This window comes from Taudactylus pleione, unplaced genomic scaffold, assembly GCF_031769625.1.
Source record: "Taudactylus pleione unplaced genomic scaffold, aTauple2 ptg000824l, whole genome shotgun sequence".
Classification (NCBI taxonomy): Eukaryota; Metazoa; Chordata; class Amphibia; order Anura; family Myobatrachidae; genus Taudactylus; species Taudactylus pleione.
Genome location: NW_028285226.1, coordinates 3,815,685 through 3,842,791, shown reverse-complemented (window position 1 = coordinate 3,842,791; position 27,107 = coordinate 3,815,685). Strand labels below are relative to the sequence as shown.

Genomic DNA, 27,107 nt, shown 5'->3' with positions numbered 1-27,107 from the left:
TCACCATAGTTAAGTTATTGATTGATTGATAATTAATAAAAAGGCTGACCAGTTTAATATATGCATTTAAGTTAATGTACTAGTGTCAATTGTCGATAGGGCATTAATCTTTCTTTTTTTACTAAGGGGTCTATTCAGCAATGATTTTTTCTCAGAAAAAATTCAGAAACTATCATTTCCGCATTTTTTATCTAAATCCACTATTCAGCAATGGGATAATGGAGAAGATAACACAATTATCTTCTCCATTAATTCCCATCTCGCAGAGTACCGCACTGTAGGGATCAGCCAATGATCTCTACAGTGCTTCAATGCTTTTTGCTATTCAGCAAAACAAAAAGCGTTAAATTGCTTGAAAAATATTTACTTTATATAACGTCATCTCAGAATGGCGTCATACAAAGAAAATCCTTACATTTCCCGAAAACTGCAGGGACAGAGGGAAATTTTCCCATAAGTCCCTGCAGGATCTTTAAACTCCGCCCAGTCTCCATGCCTGCTTTGTGGTGACCGGCGAGGGTAAGAGTCTTCTACAGGGACGAACTGGGGTTGTAGATCAGCCCCGGCAGTTCCCCCTGTGCGCACACTGTAGGCACGTGAGCGCTCGCAAAAGGGGCGTGGTTATGTTTCACAGGGGTGTGAGGGATCATAGACCCGAAAGTCTCTCCATCACAAAGAGCCGCTCTTACCAAGAGAGCGGTCCTTTGTGGTGGTCATCATGCATACCGGGGTTATGAATGCCGGCATGCATGCGAAGGGCAGCAGGATGCATTCCGCCTGTGATGCTTCTTTCATCCCGCCCAGTGTGTGAATATTGCTCATCTGGTTTTACGGAGGTTTCCTAAAACATAGGAAAAGCTGACATGCCCATTTGTCATTTAGAATGGGAAATAGATATTAAGGAATGATATAACACTGATACCGTACATTTGGTTCTTATACTGTTCCTTTCAGTAAATAGGTTTAGCAAATCTTGTTGTCCTAGAGCAGGGGTTCCCAACCATGATCCTCAAGGCACACTAACAGTCCAGGTTTTAAGGATAGCCATAGTTGTTCACAGGTAACTTAATTAGTACCTTAGTTATTTTGATTTAACCATCTGTGCTTAAGAATGGATATCAGTAAAACCATGACTGTAATACCCCTTTTCCACCTAAATTCCGGGTCTGACCCGGAGTTGGAACAAAGTTCCTATCCGGATCAGACCCGGAATTTTGCCGGCGCCGACTCAGGATATTCCCGAGTCTGCGCCGCTCACACTGCAGACGTCATCTCCAAGCGCCACTGAAGCCGGACCAATCGGCCGGCTAGCAGCGCACGCCAGATCAACGTGACCCGGAGTGCGCTGTTCTCATAGCAGGGTTTCACGGGCTAGGCCCGTGTTAAACCCTGCTAGTAACCTGGGTTGGATTGCCGGGTCACTCGACCCGGCGATCCAACTCTCTCCCCTTTTACACCAGGGAGCTGCCCGGGTTAACCCTTCAAAAACCCGTGTTTTAGCTCCGGTGTAAAAGGGGTATTAGTGTGCCTTGATGACCAAAGTTAGGAATCACTGTCCTAGAGTGTATAAGGAAAATTATTTTGTGTGATGAGGGAATGAGACCATACACTGCTGGTAACTCTTCCTGAGCCTTGTGCCTTATTCTACAGTGTGAGGTTCTCTCAAGAATTCCAATGCAATTTCAGTGCCTTGAGTGTGTAATGTGGAATAGCTGCAGCTGATTGGCTGGAATAGTAACCTGCAGCCTGGAGAGCCACCTCATATGCACCGTCACTCAGCTTCCTGGTCTCATCCTCCTCCTCTGTGACATCATAATTGGGGGGGTCAAAGGGTGCAATAGTGCCTTGCTATGATACTGAGGGCCCGATTGAGACCCGTTCACTAGGCTGTGTTCGCACATAGCCTGCCGATGTTTGCAATGTGCGCATGTGTATGCATTGCAATGTGTGAACCAGTCCATGCGATCGCAAAGCAATCGCCCCTTGTATACAGATGCCTCGCTAGCTTGAGTGACAGGACGAGCCATTTGTGGGTGGTGACAGGGGTTGGTCGATGGAAATGGGGGAGTGGTGGTGTGAACGCAGGCGTGTCTGAGCGTCTTAACGCCATTTCAGAGGCGTGCATAATTAAGACGCAGTGTCATAGTACATGTCACATGGCTGAATTACACACGGAAGCACTCCCAGTGTTGGCGGTTGGGTATGGTCTGCCACAAGTGCTGCATATGGGTCCGATGTTACTCGATGTTACCAATTGTTGCATACACTTCCTGGAGAGTCAGGCTGGTGGGCATCTAAATACACACCGCGATCGCACACCAAGACATAGTGGGCGTGCTAATGCCTTGGTGTGTGATCGCGGGATTTGCATACTTTGGCTTAGAGATGAGCGGTTTGGATTCTGTGGAATCCGAACCACTCCGAACATTGGGGATCCGAGTCCACCCGAACGATGTTCGGGTGTTCCCCGCCTGACTCGGATCCCCGTTCGAGGCCGAGCCGCAGCTCCCTGATGTCAGATTCTCGCGAGAGAATCTGACGTTAGGGCTCCTCTAGTGCAAGGGCTGGCTGGCAACTTTTAGCCTGGGGGGCAAACACAAGTAAGTGGCCCTGGCTTTTCTACCAGCACATTGTGGAGCTTGGCCCCAACAGGGTTACGCCATCTCCAGATGGCGTTACCCAATAGTAGCCTATGGGCTAGTATTTTGAAAATTCTTCCGGAGAGGGGTGCTCTGAATTCTTCTCTGTTGGCCCCTGAGAGCAGTGTACACCGAGGACCCGAACCAGAAAGCAGTGTGATAGCTGTGATAGCGTAGCTCTTCCCCAGGGCAGGCTCTTATCGGAGCCCGTCTCCTGGCAAGAGGATTTTAGTAAATTTGCATCAAATTATTAATTTACACATTGCAAATTTGGGCGTAAAATATTTATCACATCCACATTTAAATTGCAGATTGTGATAAATAAGCCCGTTAGTAACAGACAGTTGTGATTACCTGTCATCCTTAGGTTCAGTTTTATGGCGCAAATGCAATTGGTCCTCTGTCCAGCCACCTGATTGCAGCCACCAGCCATGCGGTAATAGGGCAGAGGCAAACATGCTGGGAGGGGACATAGGCACAGATGGGGAGGGGGAAGAGGTGCAGATGGAAAGGGGGAAGAGGTGCAGATGGGGAGGGAGTATGGGCATACCTTATATGGAGAGGGGGATGAAGCTCAAACTTTTCAGACAGTAAAAAAGACTGCCGTGGAAAAGTGACAGTGGAGGAGACTGCAGGAGAAAAGGAAATAGTGGGAGAGACTGCAGGAGAAAAGGAAATAGTGGGAGAGACTGCAGGAGAAAAGGAAATAGTGGGAGAGACTGCAGGAGAAAAGGAAATAGTGGGAGAGACTGCAGGAGAAAAGGAAATAGTGGGAGAGATGGAAAGTGAATGAGACTACAGTGTAGGGGATAAGGGGACCGTGGGAGAGACTGCAGGGGAAAGGGGACAGTGGGAGAGACTGCAGGGGAAAGGGGTCAGTGGGAGAGACTGCAGGGCACAATGGATAGTGAGAGATACTACAGGGGTTAAGGGGACAGCCAGAGGGATTGCAGAGAAAGGGGTCCTTGGGAGAGACTCCAGGGGAGAAGGGGACAGTGGGAGAGACTGCAGGGGAGAAGGTGACAGTGGGAGAGACCTCTGTGGTGTGCACTGCAGTTACAGTAGGGTCAGCCTTCTTTTGTGTGGTGCCAGTAGAAGAAGGGAGGAAAGAGAAGTGAGGAAGTGAAGAGAACTGGGGGTGGGGCTATTGCAGAGCCAAGGAAGGGAAGCTGTTCTGGTGGGGGAGCTTGAGGGGGGAAACTGTGTTAGTATGCTGGGACCCTTCTCATGCTAGCTGCACTGTGCCACAGCCTGACACTGACAGCCAGGAGGCAGGTCGAGGAACCTTCCCGGCTGTCACTGCTAACATCGGCCCCTCACGCACAATTATAGTAGGTCTGACCTTACTCAGGTATTGCAAGTCTTGTCACATACAGTAAGTATTCAAGCTGCGTATGCTGTCGCAATGGCTCATTTATGCACGCCTATGTAAGTGTTCAAACGGGCAGGCACGCCTGCGTTTTTCTGACCACCTCCCCCGTCACCACCCCCAAATGATGACCTGACATCACTCACTCTAGGATGGCTTTCTGTAGTCTGTGTGATCGCAATGCGAGTGCAATGCTGCTATCGTGTATGCGCAGTACGCAACAATCAGCCATCTGCATATGCTGTTGCAGTTGCGATCCATGCTGAATTAGGCCCTAAATTCAGCATTCTGCCAGAGGTGGTTTGTGTATGGGTGCCAGACAACTATAAAACACATGCTACTCTTCAAATGATGGCACTACCGAGACATGTCATCAAAACCATTTCCTCACAGACCAAGGAAACAATTCACTTAATGCAACACCAATCACTCTCTGTGCAGCCATTTAACATCAGATACACCAAACACACTTCAGGGCAGTCTGGTAGAGTGCAGGAAGTCTATTTTCAAGAAGGATTAGAAATAAGACAAAGCTTCAGCTAACTACATTTCCCATACTGCGGGAGAACTACAAGTCCCAGAAAGCCCTGCCAGTCACCAAATACATGCTTCTGGGGCTCTTTATGGTACCAAAATTTGCATAACCACTAGATGCTTGCTCATCTGTATGCATTACAGTCACTCTGCTGCATGTTCAAGGTGAATGATTGACAGCTTTATTGCAAGATCTTATGCAGCAGGTCTCTTTGGAGTATGAGAGCTGAGGAGCCAGGGGTCACTGCATGCAGCCAGTTATTAACTGTACCTTGTACCTTGTGGTCCAGGAGGAGATGCAGCGGGAGTCCAGGTCTCCAGGATCTCCACCTGGGCTGTTGTTTGTAGAAAAACAGCCCGGCCTCCATCTTCTCTGCTAATTGGCCGGGGTTTGCGGCTCTCATAGTGTCGGTGCAGTGCGGAGATGGATCGCGTCTGGGTGAGACCTTCTCGGCTCACAGGGCATGTATTGGTTGCTGCTGGCTCCTGTCTCAGCTGCTTCCTCATCAGGTGGTGCGGTGACGGGGAGGGTGAGTGAGTGAAGCAGCTGACTCCGGGAAGGAGCTTACGGCCAGCGGCCCTAGTGCCACACAATATGTACCGGCCCGGGGGGCAGCTGGCACCCTGCCCCCCGGCCCAGCCCACCACTGTCTCTGTGTATCCACAATCACAACTCCCTGCTCCATTTGTTTGACGGTTATTTCTCTATTGTTCTGAAATTCTTTAAGTGCTTCTACTGTACCTTTGTTTTGGTGAGATTGGGAGTTCTTCTTTGTTTTTTTAGTGTGTAATGATTCAAGGTGGTACATACTATCAAAGTCTATCAGAGGTGTTTATATTGTTGTCTTTCAGATAACTGAGATTAAAGTTTGAGGGTGGCTTGTGGTTACTGTTTATGGCTTTTGTCAGCAAATTACTGTGTGGGGTAAATTTTCTAAAGGGCAATTTAGCATTTTTGTGCAATTTGGTAGCTAGTTTGAAAATCAGAGATTTATTGAAGTCAAAATCGATGCCAAATCGGCCAAAAATTTAACTATAGAGCAGTTTAGAACATCGGAATGACCATCAAAACTTTACATAGATGATGGAGATTTACTAACGGTCGGTTCTGAATTTGACCGAGAAGCATCCAAATATCGACCAGACAATAGACCTGCTTGAGGCAGGTGAGTTTGGGAGAATCACTGCACAGATCACTATGAACTTAAGCCTAAAAACAATTAAACAGCTTTATATAAACTACTTTTATATGTTATGTTACATGTGCGTCCTAGACTGTCTTTTATACCGGTATTAGAAAAGCTAATATATACGTTTGTCCAGAAAGGTTGGTGCAGCCTGGCACTGTCCATCGGGATGTGTCTGTCCCGGGTTGGACTCTGCTCTTTACCATGATCCTGCATGCCATGCACACGTGTGCAGGAACAGAGCCTTAGGGGTCTATTTACTAAGCAGTGTTAGTAGACAGAGTGAAAAGTGATAAGAAAGGGATAAGGTACCAGCCAATCAGCTCCCAACTGTCATCTCACAGGCTGTGTTTGAAAAATGACAGTTGGGAGCTGATTGGCTGGTACCTTATCCCTTTCTTATCACTTTTCACTCTGTCTCCTAACACTGCTTAGTAAATAGACCCCTCAGTCTGGTGAGATCGCCAAATGTGAGACTGAGTTCTGCAACCTGGCAACTGATCTAATTTGCTGCAAAGACTGCCTGTTACAGACAAATTACTGATGGGATGCGCCCAACTAGTGACTGCCTGACAGACCTACTCTTATTAATATAATCAGGGTAGATCTGAACAGAGGATGGCGGGCTTCCAGCGGTGGCCATAGGCCACAGGCTGTACGCTTTCCATGGTCTGTGGTTTGTGCACCAATGTTCTACTTCTATAGTACCGAAATCCTTTTATGAATTATTCACCGAGCCTTTACACTGGTAGATGGTATGCAGTCAAACTTTTGCCTATAAATGAGCATCATCTCAGCAAGTTAAGTATAATTGTATTCTATAGCACTTAATGCAAAGCTATTAGCTTATGTTCTCTTACAAATAGTTGCTGTGCGCTCGCAAGTGGGTCGATGGTGGGGCACTGCGCACTGCATTCTGGGGCTCGCTACAAACGGGGCGGCTGTCGATGTTGATCGACGGCGCGCCCCGTTTTGTAGGCGGGGAGGGGGGGTGGCCAGACAAACGGAGGCGTTCCTGAGGGAACGCCTGCCATTTGTGGGCGGCCCTACTGACATCACTCGTGATGTCAGTAGTGAGATTCCTGCTCTATTAGAAACGCGCGTTTCGCTTGATGAACATTTTTAAGTTGGAAACCCACAATAGCAATAGAAATAAATGCTAAACCAGACTATAGCTGTTTTAAATCAGTCAAAGGCGCCGATGACTGGTAGTTTTGACAACCCATTTCTTAGTAAATCAGGCCTAACATTAAGCAGACATACTGTATGCATAAGTAATAAATATTCCATAAGTATTATCAGGAGTTTGTGACAGGAGAGTGCATATATGGAGATTGCAGTTTAGCGCACAGTCTGTGCAGCTTAAGCAGGCAAAGTATTAATTCAACATGGTATAGCAGTTTGTGAGACTGGTCCACATTAATCGGCCCCAGCGACCCGTCTGTATAAACATCGGCAGCGGTGGGAGGGGGAAGTGACGAGATTCGCGCTGAATCGTGTCTTCGTGGCCCCGCCCCCTGCTTCACAATGCCATTAATCTCAGCATTGTGAAGAGGGGGCGGGGCCACAATGATGCATCATTTGCTGGACCACGCCCCCTTTTACCGCATTACGCCCTCCGTGTGGAAGCCTGACAGCTCCCTCCCGGAAGGAGGGAGCTAAATGTCGGCAACCCTGTGTTATAGTATTGATCAGCAACAATAATGAAATGATACTCACAGTAGATTGAATGGGAAGTTGCCTGCGTCACGGCAGTCGGCATGCTGGCGGTCAGAATCCTGGCGCCGGAATCCAGACAGCAGTAGGAATCCCGGTTCCAGAATCCTAACCGCTGACATCCCGATGCTGAGTATTAGGGTTAGGGAAAGGGCTAGGTTTAGGGTTAGGTACTAGGGGAGGGTTAAGGTTAGGCTGTGGGAGGGGAGGGTTAGGCTGCGGGAACGGTGGGTTAGGGTACTTAGCTGCACGCAGAGCATAGACATAGGCATAGACAAATTAAATAAATACCTAGGGGCATGCATTCCAAGCCTAGGGCCAATTCAGCTTCACAGCAGGAAATGAAGGGATTGGGACAGGTGGACGCACCTCTGCTCTTGCTGTCCTAACGCGATCGGAGCTCTCAGCTCAGCTGATTGGGCGGCAGCTCATACAGCTGGCAGTTGCGGAACTGGGGAGCAGAGACAGCGGGCAGTAAAAAAAATTGCCACTGGAGGAGGGCTGCTGGGCATGCCCAGCCACAGCATCTCCTCCTACAATGGACCTTTGCGGAGTCCAGTAACCTGAGACAAACAAGGGAGTGGGGGCGCCAATGCTCTTGCTGGCACAGGGCACTAAAATGTCTGTGGATGAGGATTGCAATGGGTATGGGGTGATGGATGTTGCTGACTGCTGCTGTGATCTGTGCTGCTGGTTGATAGGTGCTGTGCTTGGAGAGGGGTGCTGGGTCAGAGGCGGAACTAGCGATGGTGCTAGGGGCATCACCCAAAATCTTGCCTAGGGCATCAAACTGGTTAGGGCCGGCTCTGGCTGCACGTGTCAGGAGTCTGTCGGGATGCCGCTGTCTGTATCCTACAACTATATTAAGCTAGCTGAGATTTTGTGTGTGTGTGTGTGTCCCGGAGCATAACCCTATCCCCCCATGGTGCCTAAACCTAACCCTCCCCCCACGGCTAACACCTAACCAGGCCCCTCTATACTTATGTTTGGGGCGCCGGCTGTCGATATTCCGCCGAGATTTAAACAGCAGGCAAGGTAACTACATCTCTGTTCATCCATTCCCCAGAACTCGCCTAATAGGAATGGAATAGTCTCTGAAGGACTGCCCCTCCCCCCCCCTCCCCACCACCTCCAAGTGACTATATGGACCAGAGAGGAGGTCCCTTCAATTGCTTTTAGTCTCCATTTTTGGGATCCGTATGATGCACTAATACAGTTATAGATACATTTGTTGCATTGGATTCAGCACTGATCTATTGCATGGACACAGCATAAGCCTGCCTAATACCTGTAACTATGCAGACAAGGGAAGGAATGATACATGAGCATTCTTTGCTTCATTAAGGGGCCCATTTATTCATTATTGGGCTTATGACCCAATAATTATAATTTCTTATCTCCGTTATTCGCGCCAATAAGAATGAAGTACCATCCAGAAGTATCAATCTTCACAGACAGGGACTGGGGGCTCCGATAGGATCCCGTCCCTGTGATATGTATAAGTAAAGTGATCGCATTAGACTCTGATTAATATCTTCTCACACAGGCGCTGGAAGTAAATGACAATCTGAACTGCGTGACCCTATTTATGCCGGACATAGAGGCCCAGCTCAAAGGACTTCTAGAGAAAGAGGAAAAGGGTCCACTGTACGGAATCCCCATCTCTATAAAGGAACATGTCGGTTATCAGGTAACTATTATATTATATATTATGTCACAGGGCATCACTCCTCCCGCTGCTACATCTCCGACCCCATCTCAGAACACACTCCCTCTCACCTTCTCTGCTCTTCCTCTGACTGCCACCTGGGCTTGGTATAAAAGATAGTCAAGAATAAGATAGACAACAGATGTTAGACAGACAATAGGTTGACAGGGAGAAAAGGTCAACACAGGTCGACAGGTTCAAAATGTCAACAGGGTCAAATGGTTAACACAAAAATAGTAGACATTTATTTTCTAAACCCTATCCGCAACCCTCCTCTTGGTACCTAACTCTCCCTCATGGTGCCTAACCATAACCGTCGAGGTAAGTGCGTAACCCGAACGGTCCCTTCAAGTGCCTATCCCTAACCATCCGGAAAGTGTCTAACCTTAAAATAAAAAAAAGTGCCAACCATATTAGTGTCAACATCTTGACCTTGTCAACCTTTATCAATGTCAACCTTTTCTGTGTCGACCTTTTGTCCTTGTCAACCTATTGCCTGTCTAACATTGTCAACCTTTTTCATAGCTATTATTATTATTATTATCATTTATTTATATGGTGCCAAAAATGTTCCGCAGCGCCTTACCAAGTACATAAACAAATTGTAGACAAGCGACTTACAGAACAATACAATACAGGACCAGGACATGGATAATATATATATTGCTACATTAGCGACCATAACACCCAGATAAGCAACAGAGCAGGGCCGTAGCTAGGGTAGTGTGGCCGGTGCCATCGCACAGGGCACCACAGGTCAGGGGGCGCTGTTTGGGCCTGTCAAATTTCTGTTTATTATCATTCTTCCTCTTATTTCATCCCCAGCATCTCCTGGCCTCTCTTATCTCATCCCTGGCCCTTCCCCATGAAGCCATGGCCCTTTTTTGGGTGCATTATTTGAAAAATGAGGGGGGCGCCAATGCTCTTTTTGGCACAGGGCACCAAAAAGTCTAGTTACAGCTCAGCAACAGAGCATAAGCAACCAAGTGTTAGGTGCCCTTGTGGTGAGTAAGAAGTAGATGAAACTAAAGTAAGGAGAAGCACAAGAGGGTAGAGGGCCCTGCTCGTTAGAGCTTACACTCTAAAAGGGAGGAGAAGACAAACAGGGGTGACACAGATGGGGTAGACGGGGAGGAAGGAGCATGTAGCAGGTTAGAATGATATCTATCTATTGACTGGAACCCTGCTTTTGTGCTCCTCCCACTTTGTCACCTCCTCCCCCTCCCATGCTACTGACTATTCTCATCTGCACTGCACTACCACTCATCTGAGTGTCCCAGGGGGAGGAGGGGGCTGGGGGCATGTAGGCTGTATTGTGGGCTATTCACAAATGAACGTGCAGGTATCGGGCTGGTGTTAATGCGTGTTGATAGTGATGACGACTGCTGTCACCAACAGACGGATAGGGGTGGTTTGGTTTGAATACAGGAGAATATTTGCATTTATTTTAGACCACGCAATGTGACAGCGGCTTCGGCAGCCTTGAGGGAAATTCTGAATCAGGATCTTAGTGCTTAAATAATGTAAAAATTGTAAATTATAATTTGGTACACACTCACTACTATACCATCAGATAACCCAATATATAACAATCCAACTTGCAGCAAGTGCCGAAGCAAATCATCATTGCTCCGACGAGGAGACAGCTGATCCAAAAATCTCCTGTCTCTCCGAGTCTTTAGGAGCAGTGAAACTAGTGCGCCTACGTGAACTAGAGTTCACACTTGCGCACAAAAGCCCTGGCGTCTGGCGGAAGCAGCCAAACAGGGGTTTCGGATCCCTCTTTGCAACCCGGAACTCCTTCCAATATGGAGGAGCGAGGTGTGCGCTGCGAGCAGGAGCAAATATCATCTGAAGATGGTGAATGCTCCCGCAGGCAAGCTCCAAAAATATAGTATTTCCGGCGCTCAATAAATTTGTCTCCTCATACTAGTGTATGGGGACAGCGGGCCATTCCCTGAGAGGAAGGTAAGTAGGAGATTTCTGTGATACTAGTGTATGGGGACAGCGGGCCATTCCCTGAGAGGAAGGTAAGCAGGAGATATCTGTGATACTAGTATATAGGGACAGCGGCCCATTCCCTGAGAGGAGGATAAGCAGGAGATATCTGTGATACTAGTATATGGGGAAAGCAGCCCATTCCATGAGAGGAAGGAAGGAAGGTAAGTAGGAGATAGATGTGATACTAGTGTATGAGGACAGCGGACCATTCCTCGGGAGGATGTGATACTAGTGTATGGGGACAGCGGGCCATACCCCGCGAGGAGGGTAAGCAGGAGATATCTGTGATACTAGTATATGGGGACAGAGGGCCATTCTGCGAGAGGAAGGAAGGAAGGTAAGTAGGAGATAGATGTGATACTAGTGTATGGGGACAGCGGGCCATTCCCCGCGAGGAGGGTAAGCAGGAGATATCTGTGATACTAGTATATGGGGACAGAGGGCCATTCCCCAAGAGGAGGGTAAGCAGGAGATATCTGTGATACTAGTATATGGGGACAGAGGGCCATTCCCCAAGAGGAGGGTAAGCAGGAGATATCTGTGATACTAATATATGGGGACAGTGGGCCATTCCGCGAGAGGAAGGAAGGTAAGTAGCAGATAGATGTGATACTAGTGTATGGGGACAGCGGGCCATTCCCCGAGAGGAGGGTAAGCAGGACATATCTGTGATGTCTCCTGCATTACCTTTTTGATGGATGGCCTGAAAACTTATTTTCTACAAAAGCAGGTGAAAATGTCAATTTTCACCTGCTTTTGTAGAAATAAGTGATAATGAATAGAACTTTTAATAAAAGGCTCAAACTGATTCACCTGTGAATCACGGACGCCCTTTTAACAGCACCTTTGTTGGATTTTCAGGGCCATCCTTCCACTTGCGGCCTTGTGCAGTACCTCGATGATGTGGAGGAAGAGGACAGCGTCCTGGTAAAGGTTTTTAAGAAACAAGGAGCCATTGTGTTTGCCAAGACAAATGTTCCTCAGACTCTTTTATGGTAAATTCAAGAAATCTCTGCTGTTTCTGCTGGTAGTTCCTATCCCCAGGTCTATGTGATCTGGGTGCTCGATGGCAGTGTACCTAGCTGCCTATTCAGTGTTCCACGTGGCTCAGACTCATCCCATGCAAACTGCACAAAATGTGTCCAAATCTACATCAGCCCCAGTATCTCTATAGTTCAAGTTTCCCAACTTCAGTCTTCGGGGACCATCAACAGTGCATGTTTTCCAGATCTTCTAGTCTGTACAACGTACTGTTAGGGAACTCTGAGGACTGAGGATGGGAAACACTGCTGTAGTTCCACATGTGTCTAGCTCAGCTCATCTCCCACTTGAAACTCTGCTTATTGTATCTCGTATCTGCTGCTCTCTCTCTGTAAGCCTGATTCTCGTGATATGTAGCTGACTGCCCATACACAGTCAATATTCTGAATGTGGTCGCATTTGGACCTGAGTGTGACTTATATTCGGGTCCTGTATCTGTACTATTAGTCCTCATCCAGTCAGACAAGGTCAGAACTATCCTGTTGGGCTTGAACTCCATTGAGGCACTGATCATACTGATATAGACTTCTTAGTAGTTTGGTTGGGGTTGGATTTTAAACTACTTAAACTCAATTCATGGCACTTCTATTATCTCACACTCTTCACACATAGATCCCATGGGATTGGAAAGATCATTTATTGTTTCTTGCCCTGGAGTGCAGCTAACAGTCACCCTTACTATGGGGCACAGTCCACTAAGCAGTGCACAGTCTTATGCTGGCTACACACTTAACGATGAGTACCCAGCCGATGTCAAGTAAGGCGGATCCAGGTGGCAGTTCTGACATCGGCAAGTGAGTATGCCGGGAGTGACTTCGGGGGCCATTCAGCAGCATGGCCCCCAGTTGACGATATTGCCTGTTGGACCTGCATGCAGGTCCGATGGGTGACTACGCTGCCGATGCCCAGGAGCCAGCATCGTCAGTGACATAGTGGATGCACACTGCCCGATGTGGACGATATATAGTCCGATCCACAATATCATCTAGTGTATACCCGGTTAAAGGGGATTTGAACAGGATTTACACATGTCCATCCACTACTGGCAGAGGATCATGGGTAAGGTAATGCATACACAACTCTTTACCAACAGTCTGCACATGGAGAACACTGGACTGTAAAATCTACTCTTGTTATGTGAAACTCTTATATGTACATAATATATAATTTCCATCCTTTGCTGAATATTCTAATCACGCATCCATTATCTACATTTTCTGTATTAGGAATTTATTCCAATGCTATGTACTATTACATAATACTCTCTACCGCTTTCTCCTACTGTAGCTGTGAAACCAGTAACCCAATATACGGACACACACTAAACCCCCATAACAGAGCCAAGGTGGTATCAGGATCTTCCGGTGGGGAGGGGGCATTGATTGGTGGTGGAGGTTCAATTCTTGGTATTGGAAGTGACCTTGCTGGCAGCATTCGCCTCCCGTCCAGTGTTTGTGGAATTGCTGGATTTAAGCCAACTTCAAGCAGACAGAGGTGAGCCCTATTCCTCCTGCATATATTGTTATAAAAATAAATATATCACCTGATGACCGGGCCCCAGTGCACTGTGGGAGACCAGCTGACCGGAGAGGAGCCATCACCGGAGGCCCGATCACCGGTCCCTGGATTCAGGTAAGTAAAAAAAAAAATGTTTAATTTTTTTTTTCTTTTTTTTACAGCAATCAGCTTGCGGTCTATTTAGACCACATAGCTGAATACTGGTACCGGCTCCCGCCTCTACTCTCCCTGTTAGAGCAGAGTGGGAGCCCGGTAACCGGGGGAGACCCTGGATAACGCCACCTCCAGGTGGCGTTATTATCACAGGGCTTCCCCCGGTATTTTTTTACAATTTATTTTTAGTAACTTTCACACAGATCACATTTCCCATTACAATTATGGGAAATGCGATCTGCTTTACTAAAAATAAGTGATACTGGGGGTTGGAGTAGAATTTTACTAATTCTACTCCAATTGCCCTGTAATAAATTCAGGTGAAACTAAAATAATGTGAAAAGGGTGTGAAAACACCCTTTTTCACTTTATTTTAGTAAAAATAATGTTAATAAATAGAGCCCAGTATCTTTTAAAAGATCTTTTAAATAACATTTTGTGGTCATGCCTAGGAACACCTCATTACTTTACATAGCAAAGCAGTGAGTTTTTTTTAAAACTCATACCTGCCAATAAGAAAAGGAGAGGGGTGGTGACAGAAGCCAATAAGAACGGAGAGGGGAGGGGCAAAGAGCCAATCCCATGGTAGATAGGGGAGGGAATTAAAGAGGTGAGAAGTGAATGTAATTAATCTGACAGTAAAGGAGAGGTGACAGAAGATGATCACAGAGGAGGGGGGGCCGGAGGGGAGACAATCTGGGCAGCTTGAGGGAGCATGAAATGTAGAAACGGATCTCCAATCTGTAACTTATTTAGGATATAGAGCAAAGAAACCGAGATAAAACTAACAGGCGGCCGTCATACTGTGCAGCGCCCCAAGAATTCCCGGGAAACCTGAATGGCGCCCTCTGTCCATTTTGGCGCCCAGAGCTCATGCTCCACTGGAACCACCCTCGCTATACCCCTGCCTAGTATCAGAGGGAGGCGGGTGAGAACAGTACGAGCAGCTGCAACACTGCTGGGGCAGGGTGGAGCAAAGCTGGGGAGGTGATAGCATATGCCGGGGCCAATATACTTGTTAATATAATAAATATATATCACTAAATTAAAAAGAAAGATAGGGGGCGCTCCATAGTGCATAAATGTTTTAATTGCATAAAAACATTAAAAGGACCCTCAGTTACAGGTGTACTGGTACCAAGTATAGGACAGTGTAGGCTGGTTACCACATGATTCAATGCAAAATTTCCATCGGCAATACTGCTCACCACCCACTCAGGAATGAACTCGAGTCCACCATCCATGCCGGGCCTGTCTGGGAGTGTCGTTGCATGGGGTTAAGTGCAAAGACGCTGAACCGCTCGCAGGGGCGTATCTACAATGGGTGCAGGGTGTGCGGGGTACACGGGCCCCTGGGTCCAGGGGGGCCCCGCACTGCACACCCATTTTCCTGGTGACCTGTGCAAACTCTATAGACTCTGGGCACACCCTAGTGCCCAGAGTCTATAACTTCGGCGCTGGCCGCGCACAACTCACCTGAGAGAGAGGAGAGGGCCCGTGTCGGAGACTGCACACGGGCCCCCTCCTCTCTAGAAACGCCCCTGACTGCTCGCATACTCATATTCAGATGGAGAACCTGCCCATTCCATGGGGCTGGTCATTAATAAAATAGTGGAGAAGATATGTTTTAGTGTTCAATGAAAATACAATTTGTTTTGATGTTCAGCGATATATATATAATTAGTAGTCGAGAGAAGAAAATTCAACAAAAACATAAAATTAATTCCAGACATCAAGCAATATCCTAGTAATTAAAATTCCTAGAGATTGTTTAATTCTATAGTGTCATTCAGTCCCAAACGGGTGAGGATCTGTAGCCAAAAAATCCAATAGGCTTCTCTCTTACAGAAAAGGCTACAGCGATCTCCTCCCCTATTGGTCACTTTAATGTTCCCGGGGGCTGATTCACTACCTTACGCAACTGCGATTATGCACCCAAACGGCCAATTATTATCGGGACTGTGGGGAGGCGAACGGTGGTGTGCCAGTGCATTTGAACGCCGTTGCTGGGGCGTGCATAAATTATCCACTGCGATGGCCTACGCAGTCTGAGATCTCATAGTGTGCATTGTTAGCAATTTCTGATGTGCGCGAGGCTGCGATGGTACTCGATTGTACCGATGGTTTTGCAGGCTTGCAAAACATTACGGATGTGTGCTGAGTATAGTGGGCCTCCTTGGGAAGTGCTGCGAGGGCATGGCGATCGCAATGTATTAGCATACTATCGTAGTTGAACTGCGTGCGTAATTGCTATTGCATATGTAATTGCTTAAGGTAGTGAATCATGCCCTCAATTCCTTTGATGGAAGCATTTTTTAGAGAACCATTCTGATATAATGTAATTTGTCTGGATATTTATTGAAAATTCTTCTATGTAGCATAAAACGGGTGTGCAATGGTCTTATGGTGCGGCCCACAAACTGTAGTGAATCATTCTTGACCAATATATTCCAAAACAAAACATTTAATTTTATGCTGTAGGTAGCAACTTTTTTTTTTAAGTACACAATCCACAAACTGAAATCGTTGAGCAGATCCTGGGGCAATTCCCAAGAATGTACAGTGGGTAGAAATGGGCGAATCTATATGGACTATGACAAAGTGCTGCCAGCCCCTCACCAGTTTCTGATCCTCCTCCTCTTCATCAGTAGCAGCCATGAGCAGAGTTCCCTGGGCTAATGTCCATCACTTCTTTTGCAGGGGATTCCTAGTGAATTCCAAGGTTCCCGTTAGACCCAATTCCCCAGGTAACCCAGCACAAATAATGGTGCATAAACTATTTACAACTGGACCGATTCGTACAGTATATGAGAATATGAATTTCTAGCAGAATGCATGGTCAGAGAATTGTAGGTACGGTAATATCAGTTTCTAGAACAATATTTGGTCAAGATGGATGGGATTATATTAATTTCTAGCACAATATTCAATCATGGTAGATGAAATAACATCAATATGCACTAAAGACATGTAGTCAGGATTTAAAGTTAAATAATAATTGTTATCCCTATATAATATATAATATTTCATTTTGCAGCCTTCGTGGAGTCCGTGCGTGCATTGATGGAATGACTGCAGGTAAAATTTGGATATTATTTGTGGATGAATAGATGTTAGAAATTGTATCTGGTTGGTTTAATTTAATATTGTATGTTATGGCGGGCATAAATTATGCAATTATGAGCCCAATATGTAGATTATCGGTGGAATAGGCCGATAATTGCATAGAGTATTGTGACCAATAAATCTTCCAACATGCACTGCTGCGGCCAGGGCCGGCTCTTCCACTAGGCAAGCTTAGGCAGCTGCCTAGGGGCGCCGTCCACTGGAGGGCGCTTCTGAGTCCGCCTTGCACCCTCCATTTGCTGGGCGCCCGCTGAGATTGTTTTACCAGCGGGCACCTGGCTCCTCTCTTCACCCCCCCCCTGGCGCCAGCCGGAGGACGGAGCTCACTCCTGAGGTCTGGCTTCCGGGTCCCGCAGTGCAATATGGGAGTGACATCATGATGACGTTACTCACATACTTCCGAAGAGCGGGCACCGGGGACGGACGGCAGCAGGCACCGGTATGGAGTTTAAGGTAAGGGGGGGAGGGGTGCTGTCTTACTACAGGGGGCACTACTGGGGGCATCATATGGGGGCACTACAGCGGGCTTACTACTGGGGGCATCATATGGGGGCACTACAGGGGCCTTACTATTGGGGGCACTACAGGGGCCTTACTACTGGGGGCATCATATGGGGGCACTATTGGGAGCACTACAGGGGCCCTTACTACTGGGGGCACTTCAAGGGGCATTACTACTGGTGGCACTGCAGGGAGCATTACTACTGGGGGCACTACAAGGACATTACTACTGGGGGCACTGCAGGGAGCATTACTACTGGGGGCACTACAAGGGCTTTACAACTGGGGGAACTACAGGGGCACTTTCTACTGGGGGCACTGCAGATGGAATCATCCCTTTAATTCGGGTCATGTGAATATTATTAGGTTTGGGGGAAAACAGGGGCTGCATTGTGAACCTTTGCCTAGGGCGCCCTGAAACCTTGCACCGGCCCTGGCCGCAGCCGACCACTCAATATTTCCCGTTCCTTCTCAGCGGAGGAACGGGGAAATATTTCCTCCCCAGGAGAGGAAAGCAGATATTGTGAGCCATACACTGACAGACATTTTATCTGACGGTGTATGCCCAGCATTACACTCCACTTTGGGGTTTAGGGGTTGGTTGATTCTGTTATTAACTGGCATATTTATCCATATTATTTTTTACTAAAATAATGTGAAAACTGTTTTTTTCACACCCTTTTTACATTATTTTAGTATAACTTAAATGTATTAAAGAGCTTTTGGAGCAGTTTTCATAAAAACTACTCCACAGCCCTTAAATTTGCACTGTTTTAGTAGGCATATCGCCTTTCCCATATCTGGAAGGGAAAATGTGATCTGTTTCAGATTACTAAAAGAAATTGTGAAAAGATGCAGGGGATGGAGTCCTGCTATAATAACGCTATTTAGAGATGGCGTTATGCAGGCTTTTTCCCTGTTTCCCCATCTCCAGCTCAGCCTTCCCTGCCTGCTGACAGGAAAAGCAGGGCCCGGAGCAGGCTTCTGTAATCAGCCATGTGTGTCTGATAGACCACAGGCTGATTACATAGAAAAATAAATAAATAACACTCACCTGCACCAGGGGCTGGTGATCAGTGAGCTCCTTCGGGACTCCTGTCAGCTGATCGCTGGGCTCATGCTCTGTGACCCCAGTCAGCTGCTCCTTTGTGCTGTAAACTGAGATACCGGTACACAGCACAGAGTATTATATGTCTGTTACTTCAGTGAGGGTAATAGGGTACAAGAGGGGTACACTTTTAATGGGAGTCAATGGTGACATTAAAAACGTGTAAGAGAGGGTGCATATTTGTACAATGTGTGTGTTATATCTATGACAGTAATAGGATGTAACAGGTACTGTATACATGTGTTGCATGTATGTTATTTCTATGATACTAATAGGATATAAGAGGTACGCATTTGTTGCATGTCTGTTGCACAGATAGTAATACATTATATTGGGGTTGGACATTTTTTTTTGGTATCTCCTATTGCCCAGACTGCGATGGAGTGTAAGAAGGGTGAACATTTATTATGTATCTGTTATTTCAGTGTCACTATGCACAGGACCTATGGCGAGAGATGTGGACGCTCTGGTACTTTCCATGAGGGCTCTATGGTGTGATGAGTTTTTTTGCCTGGACCCAAATTTGCCACCCCTTCATTTCAATGAGGAGGTAATGAGACACACACACATATATAATAGGTGAGGAGTGTATGGGGATAGGGGAAGGACTCCCTAACTCTGATGTTCCCATGGGAGGAGTGAGATTTATACTGATTTCCACAGAAAACCATAATAATATCATGTTTACAGCAGAAAACGGGGTATATGTTTTGGGAGCTTAGTACAGAACTTATAATTCACTTAGTGACCAGCACTACGACACACCCTCATCTCGCTGATCTTTGTTCTATAGATTTACTCCTCTACCAAACCTCTCCGAATTGGATATTATGAAGAGGACGGATATTTCCAGGCGAACCCCGGTATGAGACGAGTTCTTCTAGAAACCAAACATCTTCTAGAGGATGCTGGACACAAGGTGAGAGGAGCACGCAGATGGGGCCCTTTCTGGTACATGTCAAGGTTCAGACTGGCCCACAGAGGTACAGAGAAAACCCCTGGTGGGCCCTACTGCCTGGGGGCCAATCTCTCCTCTAGGGATCAGGTTCCAAGCTGTGCACTTGAATTATACATTATACATATGTTATAATTCACAGGACTATGATGTATTTTCTATAATTAATAGCTGTTCTTAATCTGGTACATTATCATGCATGCTCTAGCAGTATTTACTATATATATATATATATATATATATATATATATATATATATATAATATATATATATATATAAAGTCAGGTGCATAAATATTGGGACATTGACAGAATTTTCATATTTTGGCCTCTATTCACCACCACAATGGCTTTGGAATGAAACAAACAAGATGTGCTTTAACTGCAGACTTTCAGATTTAATTTGAGGGTAATTACATCCAAATCATGTGAACGGTGTAGGAATTACAACGGTTTCTATATGTGCCTCCCACTTTTTAAGGGACCAAAAGTAATGGGACAAACTAAACAATCCTAAATCTAACTTTCACTCTTTAATACTTTGTTGCAACTCCTTTGCAGACAATTACAGCCTGAAGTCTGGAACACATAGACATCACCAGATGCTGGTTTTCATCCCTGGTGATGCTCTGCCAGGCCTCTACTGCAAATGTCTTAAGTTCCTGCTTGTTCTTGGGGCATTTTCCCTTCAGTTTTGTCTTTATCAAGTGACATGCATGCTCAATCGGATTCAGGTCAGGGGATTGACTTGACCATTGCATAACATTCCACTTTTTAGCCTTAAAAAACTCTTTGGTTGCTTTTGCAGTATGCTTCGGGTCATTGTCCATCTGCACTGTGAAGCGCTGTCCAATGAGTTCTGAAGCATTTGGCTGAATATGAGCATATAATATTGCCCGAAACACTTCAGAATTAATTCTGCTGCTTTCGTCAGCTGTCACATCATCAATAAATACCAGGGAACCAGTTCCATTAGCAGCCATGACACTACCACCACCATGCTTCACTGATGAGGTGGTATGCAGTTCCTTTCCTTCTCCATACTCTTCTCTTCCCATTACTCTGGTACAAGTTGATCTTTGTCTCATCTGCCAATAGGATGTTGTTCCAGAACTGTAATGGCTTTTTTAGATGTTGTTTGGCATACTCTAATCTGGTCTTCCTGTTTTTGAGGCTCACCAATGGTTTACATCTTATGGTGAACCCTCTATATTCACTCTTGTGAAGTCTTCTCTTGATTGTTGACTTTGACACATATATACCTACCTCCTGGAGAGTGTTCTTGATTTGGCCAACTATTGTGAAGTTGTTTTTCTTCACCAGGGAAATAATTCTTCTGTCATCCACCACAGTCGTTTTCCGTGGTCTTCCGGGTCTTTTGGTGTTGCTGAGCTCTCCGATGCGTTATTTCTTTTTAAGAATGTTCCAGTTGATTTGGCAACACCTAATGTTTTTGGTATCTCTCTGATTGGTTTGTTTTGATTTTTAAGCCTAATGATGGCTTGCTTCACTGATAGTGACGGCTCTTTGGATCTCATATTGAGAGTCGACAGCAACTGATTCCAAGTGCAAATGTCACACCTAGAATCAACTCCAGACCTTTTACCTGCTTAATTGATAATGAAATAACAAGGGAATAGCCCACACCTGTCCATGAAATAGCTTTTGAGTTGATAGTACCATTACTTTTGGCCCCTTAAAAAGTGGGAGGCACATATAGAAACCGTTGTAATTCCTACACCGTTCACATGATTTGGATGTAATTACCCTCAAATTAAATCTGAAAGTCTGCAGTTAAAGCACATCTTGTTTGTTTCATTCCAAAGCCATTGTGGTGGTGAATAGAGGCCAAAATATGAAAATTCTGTCAATGTCCCAATATTTATGCACCTGACTGTATATATATATATATATATATATATATATATATATATATATAAAATATATTTTTGGGTAGTTCGACATGGCGCCTCTGCGAAGCAACTTTGTAAAGCTGTCAAGTGGTCCTCTGCCCATACCTTTGTGAAGTTCTATTCCTTTGATACCTTCGCCTCTTCTGTTGGGACTTTTGTGAGAAGAGTTCTCAGCGCAGCTCAGCAGCATTCCCTCCCTTAGGAGATTAGCTTTGGGACATCCCAGGGTAAAGCCTGTGTCCCCTATGGAGAAAGAAGAAAAGGAGATTTATGTGGGACTTTGCACTGCTTCAGGTTCTCCTGTCCGCATCTGCTTTGTTTTTGGACCTGTATGTGACTCGTTCTTCATTCTCCTCCTTCTTGCTTTAGGCATGTTAACTTAACTGAGTTGCCTGTGGCTGGGAGAGGGTCATGGGGGTGAGGGAGCAGGGGCTCATGGGTAAAGAGTTTTAACTATTTGGTACCTAGACTCCTACTCACCAACCTATACCAAGCGCAAAAAGCCTGTGTCCTATGGAATTGAAGAAAAGGATTTATCAGGTAAGCACATAAATGTCCTTACTAGAATATTCTGTATTTTGGAATAATTGCATACCATAATGAAATATCTTGGGAATGGGACCCAAATCTAAACAGACTGCATTTATGTTTTATATACACCTTATACACACAGCCTGCAGGTAATTTTATACAATATTTTCAATAATTTTGTGGCTCAAATAAAGTTTGTGTACATATGTAAAATTAATTTGTTTTATATATACCTTATACTCAAAGCCTGAAGGTCATTTTATACAATATTTTTAATAATTTTGTGCCTTAAACATACTTTATGTACATTGAACCATCAAAAAGTATAGGTTTCAATATCTCAGTAATGTGAAACAAATTCCATATTTCGTAATATTCCGTATTTCAGAATATTTGGATATGGGAGACTCAACCCGTACTACATTATTGCACTTTCTATCCTCACCTATAGACTGTCTCCTGTATTGCATTTATATGCTTCTGAGTGTCCTTTGCTTTGCCAAGTCTCATTTGGTAAAGTTTTCTTAGGAATAATTTTCTGTTTAAACTGGATCATTCATGCAGCTTCTGTAGTGCATCCCACATGCCCTTTGCAGTATTCTCGTGCCAGGTATGGTGACTGGGATGCATGGTGCCTGGTCCTATAACCTTGCTTCTTTGATCAGTCATCAAACAAACATAGAAGGTTTATGAAGCAAAACTGTAGTATGAACAGTGCCGGTTTATCACCATACAGACACAGCATAACTAGTAACTAACATGGAGTCGATTTGCACTAGACTGAAAGACCATCTAGTAACATGTTGGTAACAGCACCACCTGCAGTACCTCCAGTGTAACTACTTAAGCAATGTTAAGACTAGAATTGTTGTAGTATTCCAACAACAATTTCCTCTTCACTTCTACATTTACTGCTTACATTACTTATATTTCACCAATTTTAGATTATATAAAATTATTAAAATTTAAATTTTTCTTTTCAGCTCATCTTGTTCAGGCCTCCACGAGTGGGTTATGCATATGAGCTGCTCTGGAAGGCGTTTCTTGGAGACAAAGGGAAAACCGTAGCAGATAAGTTGTAAGTGGCATGTGCTGAGTACAAGCAATGAAAGCTGGATATTAGGGTGAGGGGTAAATACATTTAAGCATAGCACCCTGGAAGAATAATAATTTATTTATATAACACCACAATTTACTCAGCACTGTACAGAGATTATTTGGGTTTCATATCAGTCCCTGCCCTGTTGTAGCTTACAGTCTAAAGGGGGCTGTACCAAGCTTTGGAGATACAGTGGTGTTTGAAAGTTTGTGAACCCTTCAGAATTTTCTATATTTCTGCTGAAATTTGGCCTAAAACTACCTCAGATTTTCACACGAGTCCTAAAAGTAAAGAAGGAGAACTAAATCAAACAAATGAGACAAAAAAATAGACGTGCTCATTTGTTTATTGAGGAACATTATCCAATATCACATATCTGTGAGTGCCAACAGTATGTGAACCTTTGCTTTCAGTATCTGGTGTGACCCCCCTTGTGCAGCAATAACTGCTTCTAAATGTTTCCGATACTAGTTGATTAGTCCTGAACATCGGTTTGGAGGAATTTTACCCCATTTCCCCGTACAAAACAGCTTCAACTGTGTTATGTTGGTGGGTTTGCTCCCATGAACTGTTCGCTTCAGGTCTTTCCACAACGTTTCGATTGGATTAAGGTCAGGATTTTGACTTGACCATTCCAAAACTTAAAATGTATTCTTCTTTAACCATTGTTTGGTGAAATTACGTGTTCTTTGGGTCGTTGTCTTGCTGCATGACCCACGTTCTCTTGAGATGCAGCTCATGGACAGATGTCCTGACATTTTCCTTAGAATATTCTGGTATAATTCAGAATACATTGTCTCATCAATGATGACAAGTCGTACTGGGCCAGATGCAGCAAAACAGGCCCAAACCATGATACCACCACCGTGTTTCACAGATGGTATGAGGTTTTTATGCTGGAATGCAGTGTTCTCCTTTCTCCAAACATAATGCTTCTCATTTAAACCAAAAAGCTCTATTTTGGACTCATCTGTCCACAAAACATTGTTCCTATAGTTTTCAGGCTTGTCCAGGTGATCTTTAGCAAATTGCAGGTGGGCAGTAATGTTCATTTTTTTGGCTTTTTCATGCTTTTTCAGCCTTGCATACCATTGTTGTTCAGTGTCGTCCTGATGGTGGACTCATGAACATTGACATTAGCCCATAGTGAGAAAGGCCTCAGTTGTTTAGAGGTTACAATGGGTTCCTTTGTGATCTTGCAAACTATTTGAGGCTTTGCTCTTGGCGTGATCTTTTTTGGCCGACCACTCCTGGGGAGGGTAATAATGATCTGGAATTTTCTCCATTTGTACACAATCTGTCTGACTGTTGATTGATGGAGTCCAAAATCTTTAGAGATAGTTTTGTAACATTTTCCAGCCTGATGAACATCAACAACTCTTCTTCTGAGGTCCTCAGAAATCTCCTATGTTCATGGCCTGATACACTTCCACAAACATGTGTTGTGATCATCAGATTTTGATAGATCCCTGTTCTTTTAAAAAGACAAGTTGTCCACTCACACCTGATTGCCATCCAATAGATTGAAAATACCTGACTCTAATTTCACCTTCAAAATACAGTATCTGCTAACAGGGCCGCTATCAAGGGGGAAGGCCGGGCCTCGAGTCCCGGGCCCGGATACTCTGGGGGCCCGACCGCTCCTCCTACCGCCTGTCCGCTATTTCCACCCTGCTAAACTTACGTTCACTGACAGGCTCGGCTGGTGGTCCGCGGCCGCCCGCGCCCACTACTACAATATACCCTCTCACTATCTCTCCAAACGCCCGTCGCTGCTGCTATGTATGTGGCTGGCTGTTGGAGGCAGGCAGAGTGGATGCTCCCAGCCTACTCTGTGCTGCTAACCAATAACACAATCGAGCAGACGGGAGCATCCATAAACACCGCAACAGCAGCGGGCGGTTGGAGAGGTAGGGAGAGGATATAGTACTGGGCGCAGGTGGCGCCTGTCAGTAAATGTAAATTTAACAGGGAAAAATTAGTGGGTGGGAAGGCCCCGGGGCCTCGTTGTGCGGAGGGAGGGAGATTACTCGGGGAAGGGTGAGGTTCTGTATAATGGGGGCTGGGGGGGCTCTGCCTATTTGGCCCGTCCCAGGCCCCATGATCTCTGAAGGCGGCCCTGTCTGCTAAGCCTAAAGGTTCACATACTTTTGCAACTGTGATATTGGATCATTGTCCTCAAAAAAATTAAACAATTAGCATGTTTAATTTATTTGCCTCATTTGCTTTAGTCTTTGTCTAGTTTTAGGACTTGTGTGAAAATCTGAGGTAGCTTTAGGCCAAATTTCAGTAGAAATATAGAAAATTCTGAAGGGTTCACAAACTTCCAAGCACCACTGTAGATAATGTGGTGTAATTGCCCAATGCAACCAATCAGCATCTAACATTTCAAATGCTGCACTAGATAAATGACAGGAGCTGACCGGTTGCGTTGCGTAACTTTATCCCACTCTGCGGCTTGAAACATCTCCCCCTAAATTCCCTAACATACACACATGGAGACTAGTGTTAATTTTGAAGGATGTTTGTGGCGTGTGGGAGAAAACCATGCAAACATGAAGAGAACATGCACACTATACACAGTTAAGCCATGTCCAGGTATTTAAGTATTGTAGTCAGCAATTATTTGAAAAAGTGAAATGCGAACATTAATTCTGGGACCATGTGTTAGACTGTGTATGAAGTACATTTATGTGGTGTCTGCACAATTGGCTGGTAACAATCACTGTCAGGGTATGGTACATGAAAATGCTGCTCTGTGTTATATAGGGGTTTATTTACTAAGCTTTGTTAGGAGATAAAGGGGCGTATTCAATTTGAGGCGTTAAGTCCGGATCCGCGGTAATTTACCGCCGATGACGTCATTATTGCCTGTTTTGGTTTTACCCCGTATTCAATTTCAAAGACTTTCCGCCTAGGCGGAAAGTCAATGCAATGTAATAGACGGTAAAGTATCGCCTATGAATGACAGGCGGTAAAAAGTGCAGAAGTGGGGTTCAATATTTCGGGAAACCCAGTGCAGCCTTCAGTTAGTTCCCCAAAGGTAATCTGTGTAAAAAAAAACAAAAAAAACTTAAGGACACCCCAAAAATTTACTTTGAAAAAGGGGGCAAAAAAAAAAAGTTGGGGTACAAACTTAAAAACTAGCAAACTTGACTCTGGGGGGGTCCCCAAGTATGCCCCATGTGTTTTTTTGATTGCAGGTGTTTGCGCCAGGTGGATTTTTCATGATTTGTTTAAGTCACTTTAGCAAATTTAAAATATGCTGAACCCCATTTTCAAGTACCCCAAATTTGATGGGCATAGTTGTTTTGCCTTAAAAAAACTTCTAAATGCTCTTCTGCATCACCTTATTCAAAGCCGCATTTATGCACCTGCAGCGGCTATTAGAAACTCCGACTTCCTTCAGGAGTTAAAAATGGGGGTACCCATAGTGATCCCCCATATCTGCACATCTTTAGGGGGTACTCTAGAATATTTCCCGAAAATTCCCCTTTTGTTTAACCTGTAAAAAAACGGGGTAAAAATTTACAAAAAAATTACATAAGGTCCCCCCCCAAAAGCCAAACCAGCCCCAGTCTTGCCAGCCAGTGGTGGTTTCTAAAAATATGGGGACCAATTGTGTATGGTTCCACCGTATTTTAGAAACCAACCCAAGGCTGCAGGGACCAGTTCTGGTTTTAAATATAGATGGAAAAAATATGTGAGAATCCCCCTATATTTAAGACCAGCACCAGACCCAACTGACTGGGGTGTAATGCCACAGCCAGGAGACCCAATCACCGGGGCTCCAGGTCCAAAGCATTGGCATCCCAAATCGGTCAGCGCAAGCCGGTGATCTCTGGGGAGTCGGGGGCCCCCCAAAGAAGGGTCCCCCCTTCCCGAGCACCACAGGCTTATGCTGAAGCCTGGGGCTCTTCCCCATACCCCTGGTTTGGTGGGTATGGAGGTAATGGGGGGGCCAAATAATGTAAAACTATTGTGTTTTACAGTGGAACTAGAAGTGAC

General features: G+C 45.3%; 1 protein-coding gene across 1 annotated transcript in view; it reads left to right on the top strand.

The window, feature by feature from the left end:
* Positions 1-4,966: 4,966 nt before the first annotated feature.
* LOC148474666 (fatty-acid amide hydrolase 1-like) overlaps positions 4,967-27,107 on the top strand; it is a 46,218-nt gene continuing 24,077 nt past the window's right edge. The window contains exons 1-8 of the mRNA XM_088458286.1: positions 4,967-4,981; positions 8,992-9,135; positions 12,016-12,149; positions 13,483-13,689; positions 16,904-16,944; positions 19,027-19,151; positions 19,395-19,520; positions 22,984-23,078. Of these exons, the coding sequence (XP_088314412.1) occupies positions 4,967-4,981; positions 8,992-9,135; positions 12,016-12,149; positions 13,483-13,689; positions 16,904-16,944; positions 19,027-19,151; positions 19,395-19,520; positions 22,984-23,078 (887 nt within the window). The remainder of the gene's footprint in view (positions 4,982-8,991; positions 9,136-12,015; positions 12,150-13,482; positions 13,690-16,903; positions 16,945-19,026; positions 19,152-19,394; positions 19,521-22,983; positions 23,079-27,107) is intronic.